General features: G+C 37.2%; 1 protein-coding gene across 6 annotated transcripts in view; it reads left to right on the forward strand.

Moving 5' to 3' along the window:
- ZNF326 (zinc finger protein 326) overlaps positions 1-15,366 on the forward strand; it is a 42,107-nt gene that overhangs the window by 15,841 nt on the left and 10,900 nt on the right. For all 6 annotated transcript variants that reach the window (XM_066268623.1, XM_066268626.1, XM_066268625.1 and 3 more), the window contains 3 exons: positions 7,426-7,537; positions 12,944-13,091; positions 14,236-14,332. In XM_066268623.1, coding sequence (XP_066124720.1) covers positions 7,426-7,537; positions 12,944-13,091; positions 14,236-14,332 — 357 coding nt within the window. The remainder of the gene's footprint in view (positions 1-7,425; positions 7,538-12,943; positions 13,092-14,235; positions 14,333-15,366) is intronic.

Genomic DNA, 15,366 nt, shown 5'->3' on the forward strand with positions numbered 1-15,366 from the left:
TGGTGGGAATGTAAAATGGTGCGGCCACATTGGAAAACAGATAGTTTCTCCAATGATTAAACAGTTACCATATGATCCAACAATTCCACTCCTATGTATATACCCAAGAGAAATGAAGACATGTCCACATAAAATTTTTTTTTTTTGTATTTTTCTGAACTGAGAAGCAAGGAGGCAGAGACAGACTCCTGCATATGCCCGACTGGGATCCACCTGGCATGCCCATGAGAGGGCGATGCTCTGCCTGTCTGAGGCTTTGCTCCTTTGCAACCAGAGCCATTCTAGCGCCTGAGGCCGAGGCCATGGAGCCATCCTCAGCGCTTGGGCCAACTTAGCTCGAATGGAACCTTGGCTGCAGGAGTGGAAGAGAGAGATAGAGAGAAAGCAGAGGGGGAAGAGTCGAGAAGCAGATGAGTGTTTCTCCTGTGTGCCCTGACTGGGAATTGAACCTGGGACTTCCACATACTAGACTGCTGCTCTACCACTGAGCCAATTGGCCAGGGCCTCCGCATAAAGTCTTATTTACAGACATTTATAGCAGTGTTATTTCCAGTAATCAAAAAGGAGAGACAACCCAAATACCTATCAGTGGATGAACCAAGAAACAAATGGGGTATGTTTATACAGTGGAGTATTTCTTAGTCATAAAATGGGATGAAGTATTGGCACATGCTACAAGTAAGATGAACATTGGGAAGATTATGCTAAGTGAAGAAAGCCAGTCACAAAAGCCCACATAATGTATGATTCTTTTCATATGAATATCTAGAATATGGAAAGTTATAGAAGCAGAAGTAGGTAAGTGGTGGTTTTGGGCTGTGGGTTTTATAGGCAGTAATATTTAAGGCAGGGGTCGGGAACCTATGGCTTGTGAGCCAGATGTGGCTCTTTTGATGGCTGCATCTGGCCCGCAGACAAATCTTTAATATAAAAAAATAATAACATTAAAAATATAAAACATTCTCATGTATTACAATCCATTCATTTCCTACCGCTCATGTTCATGGTTGCAGGTGGCTGGAGCCAATCACAGCTGTCCTCCGGGACAACAAATTTTTATGGGATAATGCATAACGTACATGGGTGGTTATATGGCTCTCACGGAATTACATTTTAAAATATGTGGCGTTAGCCTGACTTGTGGTGGTGCAGTGGATAAAGCGTCGACCTGGAAATGCTGAGGTCGCTGGTTCGAAACCCTGGGCTTGCCTGGTCAAGGCATATATGGGAGTTGATGCTTCCAGCTCCTCCCCCCTGTCTCTCTCTCCTCTCTCTCTCTCTCTCTCTCTCTCTCTCTCTGTCTCTGTCTCTCTCTGTCTCTCTTTCTCTCTCCTCTCTAAAATGAATAAAAAATAAAAATAAAAAAAATAAAAAATGTGGCGTTTATGGCTCTCTCAGCCAAAAAGGTTCCCGACCCCTGATCTAAGGGAAAAGGTACCAGGTTTCTTTATGAGGTATTGAAAATATTCTAAAATTGATTATGGTGATTCTTGCACATACCAACAGATATACTAAAAACCTTTAGATTTTTTGATTTAAAGGGGTGAATTGTTTGATATGTGAAACATATCTCAATCAGGCTTTTGTTTAAAAAAACAGAGCTAAATTACAGTTACTGTTCTTTGTTACTGTATTTTATTTTTTAACGTATTTTATTTAAGTGAAATCAAGTGCATTTAACCAAATAAGACATTCAAGGATCTACATAAATAAAAGCTAAGGAAATATTTTCAGCATTCTTTATGAAAACATATAGCAAAATGATATGCAACAAATATTTTACTTGTATTTGTACAATGAATTATTATTTTTTAAAAAAATTTTTACTTACTGATTTTAGAAAGGAAAGGAGAGTGACAGAAGCATCCATCTGTTTCTGTATGTGCCCTGAGCCGGCAACCTTTGCTTATTTATATGATGTTCTGATCAACCCAACTATCCAGCCAAGGCTACAATGAATTATATTTTGATGTTTTATATTAACTTTATTTTTGCCTTGATGACTAAGAAGTGTTTTGTCTTTCCAAGGTTGATGATATTGCAGGGAAATTATTCTCTTCTTTAGAATTAAAATTTGATTGTCTAATCTAGTTAGGACTGCAGAAGGATTAGGTAATTATAATGAATGAATGTTCTAAACTTCTATTCAGTTTTATCAGATTTTTACATTCACTTTTTCTTTTCTATTTTTTTGTGACAGAGACAGAGAGAGGGACAGATAGGGGCTGACAGACAGGAAGGGTGAGAGATGAGAAGCATCAATCCTTTGTTGTGGCTCCTTAGTTGTTCATTGATTGTTTTCTCATATGTGCCTTGACCAGGGAGCTACAGCAGAGCGAGTGACCCCTTGCTCAAGCCAGCGACCTTGGACTTCAAGCCAGCGACATTTAGGCACATCCACTTTTAAAAATAAGATCTATTGGCCCTGGCTGGTTGGCTCCGCAGTACTGTTTTGGCCTGGCTTGTGGAAGTCCCAGGTTCAATTCCTAGTCAGGGCACACAGGAGAAGCACCCATCTGCTTCTCCACCCTTCCTCCTCTCTTTCCTCTCTGTTTCTCTCTTTGCCTCCTGCAGCCAAGGCTCAATTGGAGCAAAGTGGCCCGGGTGCTGAGGATGGCTCCATGGCCTCTGCCTCAGACGCTAGAATGGCTCCAGTGGCAATGGGCAACAGAGTGTTGCCCCAGATGGGCTGAGCATTGCCCTCTGGTGGGCATGCCAGCTTGATCCTGGTCGAGCACATGCAGGACTGCCTCCCCGCTTCTAACTTCAGAAAAATACAAAAAAAAAAAAAAAAAGATCTATTGAACATTATAATGAATTTATTAAGAGTGTATTCCAGGGGTCCCCAAACTACAGCCCGCGGGCTACATGCGGCCCCCTGAGGCCGTTTATCTGGCCGCCGCCGCACTTCTGGAAGGGACACCTTTTTCATTGTTGGTCAGTGAGAGGAGCATAGTTCCCATTGAAATACTGGTCATTTTGTTGATTTAAATTTACTTGTTCTTTATTTTAAATATTGTATTTGTTCCCGTTTTGTTTTTTTGCTTTAAAATAAGATATGTGCAGTGTGCTTGTATTGACTGGGTTGCCACAGGCACAGTTTTTCCTCGGCTTGGATCTACGTGCCACAACCTGGTTCGGCCGTTTGTGCCGCGGCGTGGATCTATTCACCCCCTTTGCCCGCCTTAGTTTCTATATTCTCAGTTCCCAGTGAAAGCAGCCCTGTTTAGGTTAGTGAGGAAGGCAGAGCATTTCTTACTCCCTATTCCCTTCGGAGTTTGATTATATATTTAGCCAATTTTTCGCTCGACCATACCTTTGGGTGTATTGCGAAACATCTGGAGGCTCCAAGGATAGGTTTTTCTGTTTCTGGTTGAAGATCTTGTTGAGTTTTGGGGGAGATTTATCGGTATCGCTTCCTACTGCGCCATTACTCTGACGTCATCTCTCGATATGTGCAGTGTGCATAGGGATTCGTTCATAGTTTTTTTTATAGTCTGGCCCTCCAACGGTATGAGGGACAGTGAACTGGCCCCCTGTGTAAAAAGATTGGGGACCCCTGGTGTATTCCTTTGGCCTGACCAGGCGGTGGCGCAGTGGGTAGAGCGTCGGACTGGGATGCAGAGGACCCAGGTTCGAGACCCCGAGGCTGCCAGCTTGAGCATGGGCTTATCTGGTTTGAGCCAAAAGCTCACAAGCTTGGACCCAAGGTCCCTGGCTCGAGCAAGGGGTTTCTCGGTGTGCTGCAGCCCCGTGGTCAAGGCACATATGAGAAAGCAATCAATGAACAACTAAGGTGTCACAACGAAAAATTAATGATTGATGCTTCTCATCTCTCTCCCTTCCTGTCTGTCTGTCCCTATCTATTCCTCTCTCTGACTCTCTGACACTGTAAAAAAAAAAAAGAAAAAATGTATTCCTTTGATATTGCATGTGCTAAAACGTGGTGCTAGCTTTCAAATGATTATTAATAAAAAGAGAGAGAAAGGAAAGAATAAGGAGGCCAAAATAAGTTCTAGTTCAAAATTGCATTTTTATTATGTACTTTTGGATATTTTGACAATATGTTTTGTTCTTTGAATTTCATCTTCACTTAAATTGCTTAAGGGTTAATACAGGTATTCATTTTTATAAAAGTGGGATTGTAGTTCTTTTTCATAATACTTAGCTAGTACTTAAGTGTGTATTGCACACTGGGCTATGCATTAGAAGGATATAATGTGAATTATTTAAGTTGCACATCAGCTTACTCAGGTATAGATATGAGCATCAAACCCACCAAAGCAGAGAAAACAGTCACAGAGCAGATAAATAACTTGCTGCCCAGGTCATACTACTAGTAAATGACAAAGTCCAGGTTTTTATTCCAGGACAAATCTTGCTGTAGAAACCTTCACTTCAACATCCGTGTGATTATAACAGAAAATTGCTTTGTATTTTCTTGTCCTCTTTTAAAACATCTTTTTTCTAATTATAACATTATAGACATCTTAGTGTATCATTTTTGAAAAAAATATTTGAAATTACAGATATTTGATTCCTCAAAATGTGTGAACTATGTGTGAAGCTAGAATATGAAATTCAGGAAGATTTGAATACTGTTATAAATTTACTTTCCTGCTATGCTTTGCAAATTGGTATCTATATTGTTTAATAAAAAATAATATTTTAGAATTCTGGAAACCTGATATTCAGTGGAATGTGTGTTGTAGAGATACCTTTCATATTGTGTTAATAGAGAATAGTTTTGATAGTTCTAGAATAGGCAATTCAGTTGATACCCTTGGGGCAGATTCCAGAGATGACATACAGGTATAGTTAAGTAAATATTGCAGTTTGATACAGAAACTGATTTGCTGTTAAAGCAGATAAATGTAATTCAGCTTTTTTTTCTTCCTTTTTAAACAATAATTTAGGACAATGTGAGTGTAGCTAAGAATGAAGCCAAAATTCTGTAGTCGTTTCAGCCTTTCACTGTCAAGTGTGAGGTGGGCATTTTGAAAGGTATTTGCTGAATATTCAGGAATAAGAGGTCTTGCAGGATAGTCTGGATGATTTATTGAAAAGCAGTAGGAAAGAAGCCGTATTTTGTCATTTGGTTGAAAGTACAACCATATATCATAGCTTTAGCATATGAAAAGGAAATGCAATTACTTCTAGTTTGAGGTCATATACCTGTAGATTTTCCGTACAGTGAGGGTTTTAGGGAAATTGATGATATTGAAAATGGTTAATTAATAAGTATATATTTAAGCTCTTATAAAATGATGAAAATCTAGATACTGAATTTTAAGATATTGATTTTATATAATTTTGCAGTGCTGCTTAAATATTTGTATACTGTCAAGTTTATAAATCCCCAGATACTCATGATTTTGCATTAGGTATTTTTATAGGCATAATCCAAAATGAAAACAGTGCATAAAAGAAAGTTTAAGGACAGATAAGTTTTTTTTAAGTCTAACCTTATATGTATTTTAAGGAAGAACCTGCTCGCAATGAGATATTTCACACCATGTGAAGTAGATGGACATAATAAAAAAAGAAAAGAAGGCCCTGGCCAGTTGGCCCAGTGGTAGAGCATCAGACCAGCGTGTGGGTTTCCCAGGTTTGATACCTGATCAGGGCACACAGGAGAAGCGACCATCTGCTTCTCTGCCCCACCCTCTTCTCTTTCTTTCTCCCTCCCATTCTCCTTCTCGCTCTCCCTTCCTCCACGCCTCTCTCTTTCCCTCCTACAGCTATGGTTCAGTTGGTTTGAGCACATTGGCCCCAGGTGCTGAGAATGACTCTGTGGAGCTACTGCCTCAGGTGCTAAAAATAGCTTGGTTCCAAGCATGTCCCCAGATGGGCAAAGCATTAGCCCCAGATAGGGGTTGCCGGGTTGATCCCAGTTGGTGTACAAGCAGGAGTCTGTCTCTCTATTTCACCTCCTCTCACTTGGAAAAGAATAAAAATAAAGTTTTGGGGAGGATGTGGAAAAATTGTAAACTTCACACATTACGGTTGGGAATGTAAAATGGTGCAGCTTCTGTGGGAAACAGTGTGATTGTTCCCCAAGTCATTAAACATACATAGACTGACCATATATATGACCCAGCAATTCCATTCCTGGGTGTATGCCTCATAGAATTGAAAAAGAGTATTCAAACAAAACCTTGTACACAAATGTTCGGAGCAGCCAAAAGGTGGAAACAACCCAATTGTTTATCAACAAATGATGGATAAAAAATCATGTGATATATTCACACAATGGGATATTATTTCAGCCATTAAAAAGGCAACAGGAACTAATACATGGTACAACATGTAAGTGAACCTTAAAAACATACTAAATAAAAGAAGCCAAACAAAAAATGCCACATGTTGTATAATTTCATTTATATGGGATATCCTGAACGGGAATCCGTAGAGACAGAAAGCAGATTAGTAGTTAGCAAGGGATTGGGGAAAGTGTAAGTGGGGAGTGACCACTTAATAGGTATGGGGTTTCCATTCAGAAATAGGAAATTTCTGAAACTAGTGATGATGGCTGTACAGCATGTGATCCACTTAATGCCACTGAATTGTTCACTTGGAAATGATTAAAATAGTAAATTTTATACCAAGTATTTTATTACTTTATTATATTTGCATTAAAATGTTTTTTAAAAAGAGGAAAACCAACATTTATTTTAGAGTTTATACATTTTAAGAAATTTTGGGAAAGCTATCATAATACATATGAGTTTTTGTATCCAAGGCTCTCCAGTTTTCATTTAGTTCTCATTTAGTTTCCATTTTAATATATGGTCAGGTTACTGTTACTTCAGTGTTTCATAAACTTGTTATTCAAGATGATTTTAGGTCAGTGATTTTCAACTTTCTTCATGTCATGGCACACATAAACTAATTGCTAAAATTCTGCAGCATACCAAAAATTCTTTGCTAGTCTGACGAAAAAAAAGTAGGTGTAATTTTGATTCATTCACACTGGACAGCTATTGTTGTGTTGGCTATTGTAATATTTTTTTCTTTGACAATCTAAGGGAAAAGAGTTCAGTTCGCCTGACTTAAATAGGTATTGCATATTTTAAAACTTGTGACACACTGGTGTGCCTGCTGTGGCACACTGGTTGAAAATTTGTTTTTTTAGGTGACATGGATATTATTGCTTTAAACAAAAATAAGAAAAAATGATTAGATTTAAAGAAAAGTATAGACAGTCACATAGATGAAAAGTAAATATGGCAAAATTCATGATGATTGTATTTAAATTAAATTTCAGAAATACTGGGTAATCTTGAACTCTGATTTTTTTTGTGAGCTCAATTTAGACTACTATCATCAAGTAAACTTTGTATGTCTGTACTTTATGAACTGCGGACTGGGAAGGGAAAATGGAAAAATGATCTGTAGTCTTGACATTTTTGTCTGATATCCTAGCAAAAAGTGATCCGAAAAATGAAGAAGAAGAAAAGCGGCGAATTGAGGCTCGACGAGAGAAGCAAAGACGCAGAAGAGAAAAAAACAGTGAGAAATATGGAGATGGATACAGGTTTGTACTTAGTAGTCAGAAAATTGGGCTTGTTAAAAAAACATTTTCTGGAGAGGACAAATCAACTGGAATGTGAAAAGACTTCTGAACATTCAATGAAAAGTTTAATTGAAAATATATCGGAATACTTTTTATTTTTTCTTTATATTTACTTGCAATTACCATTTAGAAAATACAAGAGAAAGAAGTCCCCTTCAATAATGGTAATTCAAAAATAAGTGTCTGAAATACAGTATTGATAAAAAGAAATATATGTCATAAAATGAAGAAGACCATGGTCTTTGAGATTTGACTATATGGGGACATAATGATTTTTTTCAGTAGAAAATTAAATGTTACAAATATATCAGTTCTTTCCAATCCTGATACTGAAGAAAATTCTGAAAGAGTAGATGAGTAGATACTGGCTTTTCTAGATACCAAAATATTAGAAAGCTGCAATAGTTAAAAATATGTGGTAATAGAAAAAGGTTTTAAGTGTAACTGAATTCTTAACGTGTAAGCAGATGCATTATAAGTGAGAATGTAATGTGTAAGAAAGAAGATAATGCAAATGAAAGGGGAATTGCTTGAGCAACTGAACAAGAACCAGAAAAATAGTTTAGATTCTCTTAAACCAGTGAGGATGAATCTAGATTAATTTAAAAACCTGAAAGAGCCTGACCTGTGCTGGCGCAGTGGATCAAGCGTTGACCTGGAACGCTGAGGTCGCCGGTTCAAAACCCTGGGTTTGTCTGGTGAAGGCACATATGGGAGTTGATGCTTCCTGTTCCTCTCCCTTCTCTCTCTCTCTCTTTCTTTTCTAAAATGAATTTAAAAAAAAACAAACCTGAAATAAAATGGTATATAAAAGGAAAATAAAATGGAATATTTTAATTTCTTGCAGAGGCAAGAAAATTTTATTTTCTGTGTTTAAAAGTTCTACATAGCCCTGGCCGGTTGGCTCAGCGGTAGAGCGTCGGCCTAGCGTGCGGAGGACCCGGGTTCGATTCTCGGCCAGGGCACACAGGAGAAGCGCCCATTTGCTTCTCGACCCCTCCGCCGCGCTTTCCTCTCTGTCTCTCTCTTCCCCTCCCGCAGCCAAGGCTCCATTGGAGCAAAGATGGCCCGGGCGCTGGGGATGGCTCTGTGGCCTCTGCCTCAGGCGCTAGAGTGGCTCTGGTCGCAACATGGCGACGCCCAGGATGGGCAGAGCATCGCCCCCTGGTGGGCAGAGCGTTGCCCCATGGTGGGCGTGCTGGGTGGATCCCGGTCGGGCGCATGCGGGAGTCTGTCTGACTGTCTCTCCCTGTTTCCAGCTTCAGAAAAATGAAAAAAAAAAAAATAGTTCTACATAAATTACAAAAGGAAATGATGACCAGATTTGTTAAAATAAATATTTAAAACAAAATGAAAGCAAAAAGACTTGGGAAGTATAATAAATACGAAAAATGCTTAATGTTTCAGTTAGATAAATATCACCAAACCAGACTTTTTTAAAAAGTAAGGAAACATGAATAATACATAATTCAGTGAAGGAAGAACAGCTAGTTAATAATTTTAGGGAAAATGTTGCAAGTCACTGTAAGTTAAATGAACTGAAAAAAATTTTTTTTTTTTAATGGCACATGGGGTTGGGGGCAGACAGGGACAGACAGGGAAGTAGAGATGAGAAGCATCAACTCATAGTTGTGGCTCCTTAGCTGTTCATTGATTGATTTTTCATATGTGCCTTGACTGGGAGGCTCCAGCTGAGCCAGTAACCGTGGGCTCAAGCCAGCAACCATGGGGTCATGTCAGTGATCCCATGCTCAGGCCAGTGACCCTGTGCTCAAGCTGGTGAGCCCACACTCAAGCTGGAACCTTGGGGTTACAAACCTGAGTTCTCAATTCCAGGCCATTTCTCTATCCACTGTATCAGTCAAAGGATATATAATTTTCTGGGGACTATATAGTGTAGTTATAACCACCAGAAGCAATTTAGCAGTTTAAAATAATGTCTTGGAATTTTTAATACTTTTTGATTTTTCTAAGAAAATAGCCTAATACCTTTTGATCTTTCTAAGAAAATAATCTAAAAATATAGAAGACTTTTATCTATAAATATGCCCATTGCAACCTTATTTATAATAATATATTTAAACATGCAGTGCATACCAGCAGTAGAGTGTGAACAAGTATATAAGATTAGACACATCCTTTCATGGCTTTTAGGCTATTGGTTATAAAGCCTGAAACAACATGCAGAAAGTGCTGGCAAAATAGAAAAATATAGGAAAAAACAGGTTTAATAGTGGCTCATATGGGAAATTATACAAAAATTAATAATAATACAAGAGTAAACTCATTTATTCACAACCATAAACCTACTTTTGCCCTACCCTGAATATATATATGTAAGTTGTAAAGTTATGTGTAGATAAAAGAGAGACTACTAGAAAAAATGAAAATTGATATTTTTCCTCTGAAATCTGCCTAGGTACTATGTATGGTAGGAAATAAATAGTATAAAGTTTGAAAAGTAAGTTCAGTGTTTTTCCCATTCAAACAAAGTACTACAGTTTTGCTTTATAAAAAGGAACTTGTTTGTGTAGTATGAAGGGAATAAAAATGTTTTACCTAAGTGTTTTCTGGATGCATAAAACTTTTTCTTATTTCCAAAGATAACATTGTAAGAGAAGAATTTACAAACCTTTTTAAGGAGGTATTTTTTAAATGTTTAAGTTTTCTCATACATTTAAAAAATGTAACAGGATACTCTATTATTACTCAATTTTAATTTATACATTGGTTTTGTCCATGTAATAGGTAGTAAAAAAAGATTCAGTTACATCTGATTCCCAGATTATTTTGTTTGATTAGAGTATCTTTCATATTAGTCTGTTCTAGGTATTAGTTGTATAATCTTTGTGTGCAGCTTTAATAACTTTTAACTATGCTCTTTTTGGTATGTTTGACTTAATTTTTTGGGACCTGAGAAACAATAGTATTAAGCTTATTAAGAAGCTAACTTATAAAAAGAAGTTTTAAGGGGCAGCTATCTTGTGGTTCTTGGGCGTATCTCCCACAGATATAATTTCTTCTTTTTTTTTTACAGAGGTAAAGTCAGAGAGAGGGATAGACAGGGACAGGCAGACAAGGAATGGAGAGATGAGAAGCATCAATGATTAGTTTTTTGTTGCGCATTGTGACACCTTAGTTGTTCATTGATTGCTTTCTCATATGTGCCTTGACCGTGGGACTAAAGCAGACCGAGTAACCCCTTGCTCGAGCCAGCGACCTTGGGTCCAAGCTGGTGAGCTTTACTCAAACCAGATGAGCCTGTGCTCAAGCTGGTGACCTCGGGGTCTCGAACCTGGGTCCTCGGCATCCCAGTCCGACACTCTATTTATTCACTGCGCCACCACCTGGTCAGTCATTTCTTCTTGAAAAGGGTAATGGGCTTACTTTGCAGTGAATGCTTTGTATCAAATGTGTAAGAGTCCGAAGATTTTATAATGTAGGATTAATTTTTTTATTTATTTACATTGAATACCCATTTACAATTGTGGGTTTGGATATGGTAGATCCATGTTAATATATATCGTGATTTGGAGAAAATAAATGAGCTTTCATTTAGCTGTTTTCTCCATAATTCTAAATATAAATCCAGTGACATAACTGAGAGTATCAGTTCAATTAAAGTGTCATTTTAGAATAAGAATTTTTAAAAAGGGTCAAATTATTTTATCAACAATTTTACTTTGACTTAGAATTAAGAGGTTGACAGTAAAAAACTATTTTTGTGATATAGATATGGATAGCTGAATATATATATATATATGGATATTTGAATGCTTTTGGTAATAAAGAAGGTAGAACGGTAAGGAAACCAGAGGGAAAAGAATGGGTTTTTCTTATTTTATTTTATTTATTCATTTTAGAGAAGAGAGACAGAGAGATAGAGAAAGAAGGGGGGGGGGAGGAGCAGGAAGCTTCAACTTCCATATGTGCCTTGATCAGGCAAGACCAGGGTTTTGAACTGGTGACCTCAGCATTCCAGGCTGATGCTTGATCCACTGCGCCACCACAGGTCAGGCAGGAATGGGTTTTGAGAGGTGTAGACAAACAGTATTTGGTAAAGAGTGACAAAAGAGAAATACAAAATAGTGGTATAGCAGATGACTTCTACAGTGGAGTGCAGGGAAATGGATCAGTGGGTTTGAACTGATTTGGGATTGGTAGGGATGAAGTAGAAAATGTTAGGCAGCCCTGATAAAGGTCATGGTTTAAGGTAAAAAAGCAAAGAAACATGTTTTTTTCATGTTCAGGAAATGGAAAGCTATGTAGATTGAAAATTACTGTAGTGAGGTGGAAGGTGTAATTTCATTAAAACGCTAAATGAAGACACTATATGCCAGATACTGTTAAAGGTATTAGTGGGTAAAGCAAAAAGAGAGATAGGAGATATTAAAGTAAGAGCTTTTCTAAATGGTCGCTGAAAGAATTTTGACCTTTGTTTTTGAGCTTTAAGGAACCAGTGAGGCCTTTTGAGCAGTAATGTGCTGTTGTCTCCTTTAGGAAGTAATTAAATAATTACTGTGCCCCGGACTGTTCTTAAGGTTTTATATATATATTTAAAATCTTCATCTCATTAAGATAAAACTAAGGACCAGAGAAAGAGAAAGTTAAGTAAATTGTTCAAGGTCACACAAAGGGGATAGGATATAAACCTAGCAGTTGGCTCTGGATCCCATACTCTTAACCAGGAAAATAAATCTAATAGTAATGTAAGGAATTAATTGAAAAGTGGAGACTAGAGGCAGAGAAACCAGTTAGGAAATCATTGTCATAATTCAAGGAACAGGAAATAAGAACATGTAAGATTGGAACAGTTAAATGTAGGAGAAAAAGAGGGAATTCATTCTGGAGTGGCTGCTGAGCTCCTAAATGTGTGCATTTGTCCAGACCAGTCATCCTAAAGTGATCTTTAGGGAGCAAGACTTTTGATTACCCAAGAGCTTCACGGGAGTGAATTATGATGGTCTGATATTGTACCTGGCTGTGTTGATGTTACTTTAGTGGTTTAGAAACAGGAGGTTGGAACGGAATGTAAAACAAGTAGTGGAACTTTGGAAATTGACACTTCTCGAGGTTGGCTTTGGCTTTCTAATGTTGAGGCTTGAAGTGGAGAGTTTAGGATTAGATTAAATAGATAACACTAATTCCATCTTTTATACCCAGAAGCTCCAGGATGGGCCAGAAATGCAAAGTTGTATAATGACAGTGTTGTCCAAATAGGTGCTTAAAGAAATAGTGTTTTTTTTCTGACTTGTAAAATAGAAGAAAGGAAATTATTTATGCTAGTATAATTAGTTTCATTGTTATCTTTCTGTGAACTCTGTGTGTAAAAGGTAATATTTAAAGAAAAATTTTTTTCCCTTACAGAATGGCATTCACGTGTTCATTTTGTAAATTTCGAACGTTTGAGGAAAAAGATATTGAACTGCATCTGGAAAGTTCTTCACACCAGGAAACCTTGGATCATATTCAGAAACAAACTAAATTTGATAAAGTAGTTATGGAGTTTTTGCATGTAAGTAGCTGTATTTGAAGTGAAAAGCACTTTATCTGACATTTCAATTTCTTATTTTTTTATACTTCTCTATCTCCCATTTTATGTTTCTAATGTTTTACTTTACCTTTTTACTTAAAGAGTTATTTTGAAATTATCCCAGAATTAGATATGAATTTCTCTTCCATAATAGAATTTAGGCTTGTTACTTGAGAGAAAATTTTACGTTTTTCACAGTAATTTCTAGTGGAGGGTCAGGAAAATAATTTCTCTAACAACTGTTTATTGATGCAGAATAAGCTATTATCCCTTGAGGGTCTGTGTATGTGGCATTGTGCGGAGTGTTTTGATATTTTATTTGAGCCTCGAGACAATTCCTTTTTATCATGAAAGACCATGCTCAGAACAGGTTAGAGACCAATAAGTAGCAGAGTCTGAATTCATAGCCAGAAAGACATCTAGGTGTCTGTTTATTGTCCTTTATTATGATTGTGTGGTTGTCAGTTTGACAGTTTTTTGAGTATTTCTGAAATGTGCTGTGCAGGCACTAAGACATGGACATTTCTCTCAGTAAACAGACTGTAATTGGAAATAGAACACACTCATACGCAGATGTCACACAGTTAAGTGCAAGGGTCAAGAATGATAGTATAGGCAGAGGGGTTTGGAGTGAGGGGGGATAGTTGGGGTCAGGGATGCTAAAGGAAGGTACTAGAGCTGGACTGCTAATTGTGCATACAGTTAATTTGGGCAGAAGAGGTGGGATTGTAAGAAGGTTAGAAATACAATGATCATTCACTCCTCTCTATCCTTGCAGAATTGTGTCCCTTAATTACAATTTTATGTAGTTCGTTCCTTAACTGGTTCCTGTCATTTAGGACTTAAGTACTGGTACTCACCTCTTAACTAATCCAGCTCTTTCTGATTTCTCTTACTCTGTGTGCCAAAAATACATTTTGAAAAGTGAGTATTTTTTTTTTAGTTTTCTAAGTACTTTATGACAATCTTCTCAACTAAATTGTAAGCTTCTTGAGAACAGATATTTATTAGTTCTTCTATAACACATACCACATACTATTATCTTTCATAGGCTGAACATGGTGCTGAGCATATATGCTAAGTGCTCACTGATAACTTTTTGGATTCTTCCTATTTTGCTTTCTAGGAATGTATGGTGAATAAGTTCAAGAAAACATCTCTTCGTAAGCAACAGACAAATAGTCAAACAGAAGTCAAAATAATTGAAAAAGATGTTATGGAAGGTAAGTTTTTTAACAAATTGTGTTAGAAATGTATATATATTTTACACCAGAACCTATTTCAATGTCAGTGATCCACATTAGAGTGATTCAGTATGTACCATATTCCCCCATCTATAAGACGCATCTTAAATTTTGAGACCCGATATTTGAAAAAATATGTATTACGTAAAATTATTGAACTCAAGTTTTATTTATCATAAAATTCATACAACTCCTCATCACTGTCAAAGTTCCCATCCATTAGCTTGTCCTCATCTGCATCTGATGACAAATCACTGTCTTCAACAATGAGCGTAAAAACAAGTGCAAAAAAGTGGGAAATGCAAGTAAAAAAAAAAATCTACAACCACTGTATAAGATGCATTAGGTTTTAGACCTCAAATTTTCGGAAAGGGGTGCATTTTATACAGAAGGAAATATAGTAGTTATATGTGGTAGCCCTGAGTGGTTTTTTGGAAGTGAACTTTGACTTCCTGTTGTGATGCTTACAAATTTATCACTTCCTACCCTTACGGCTTTGACTTAAATTTTAAAGGAAAGATCATCTTTGCCTCTGGATGGAAGTACTTCTATCATATGTTCTCTGTTTTTCTTGTCCCTTCTTATTCCCTTAAAGAGGTTTGCTCACGGTTCTCATTTCCTTAGTGACTTGCTCTTCTGTTTTTCAGTCTTTTTTAATTCCCTCCCTGAAGCCTACGCTCTTATCTTAGAAACAAAAAACACAAAGGAAAATAAAAACAGACATTAGTTCACCTAAAACCTGCCTTTCTCTTTAAACAACCATGCTTTACGCATAGTCTACACTGATCTCTATTCACTTCCAGGTTATTACTTGACCCACAGTAGTCAACTTCCTGCTACTGTTTAGTTTACTAAAACTGCTCTGACTGAAGTTACCAACACCAACTTCAGTAGATCCTTTTGAATCATTATCATTGTTCTGCCACATTTTTCAGTGATAACTTGATTCTTCGTTAATCCATTTCCTCCTTTATTTTCTCTGGTATCTCACTACCCTGATGTCCTCTGTAGTC

The sequence above is a fragment of the Saccopteryx bilineata genome, chromosome 3 (assembly GCF_036850765.1).
Source record: "Saccopteryx bilineata isolate mSacBil1 chromosome 3, mSacBil1_pri_phased_curated, whole genome shotgun sequence".
Taxonomy (NCBI): domain Eukaryota; kingdom Metazoa; phylum Chordata; class Mammalia; order Chiroptera; family Emballonuridae; genus Saccopteryx; species Saccopteryx bilineata.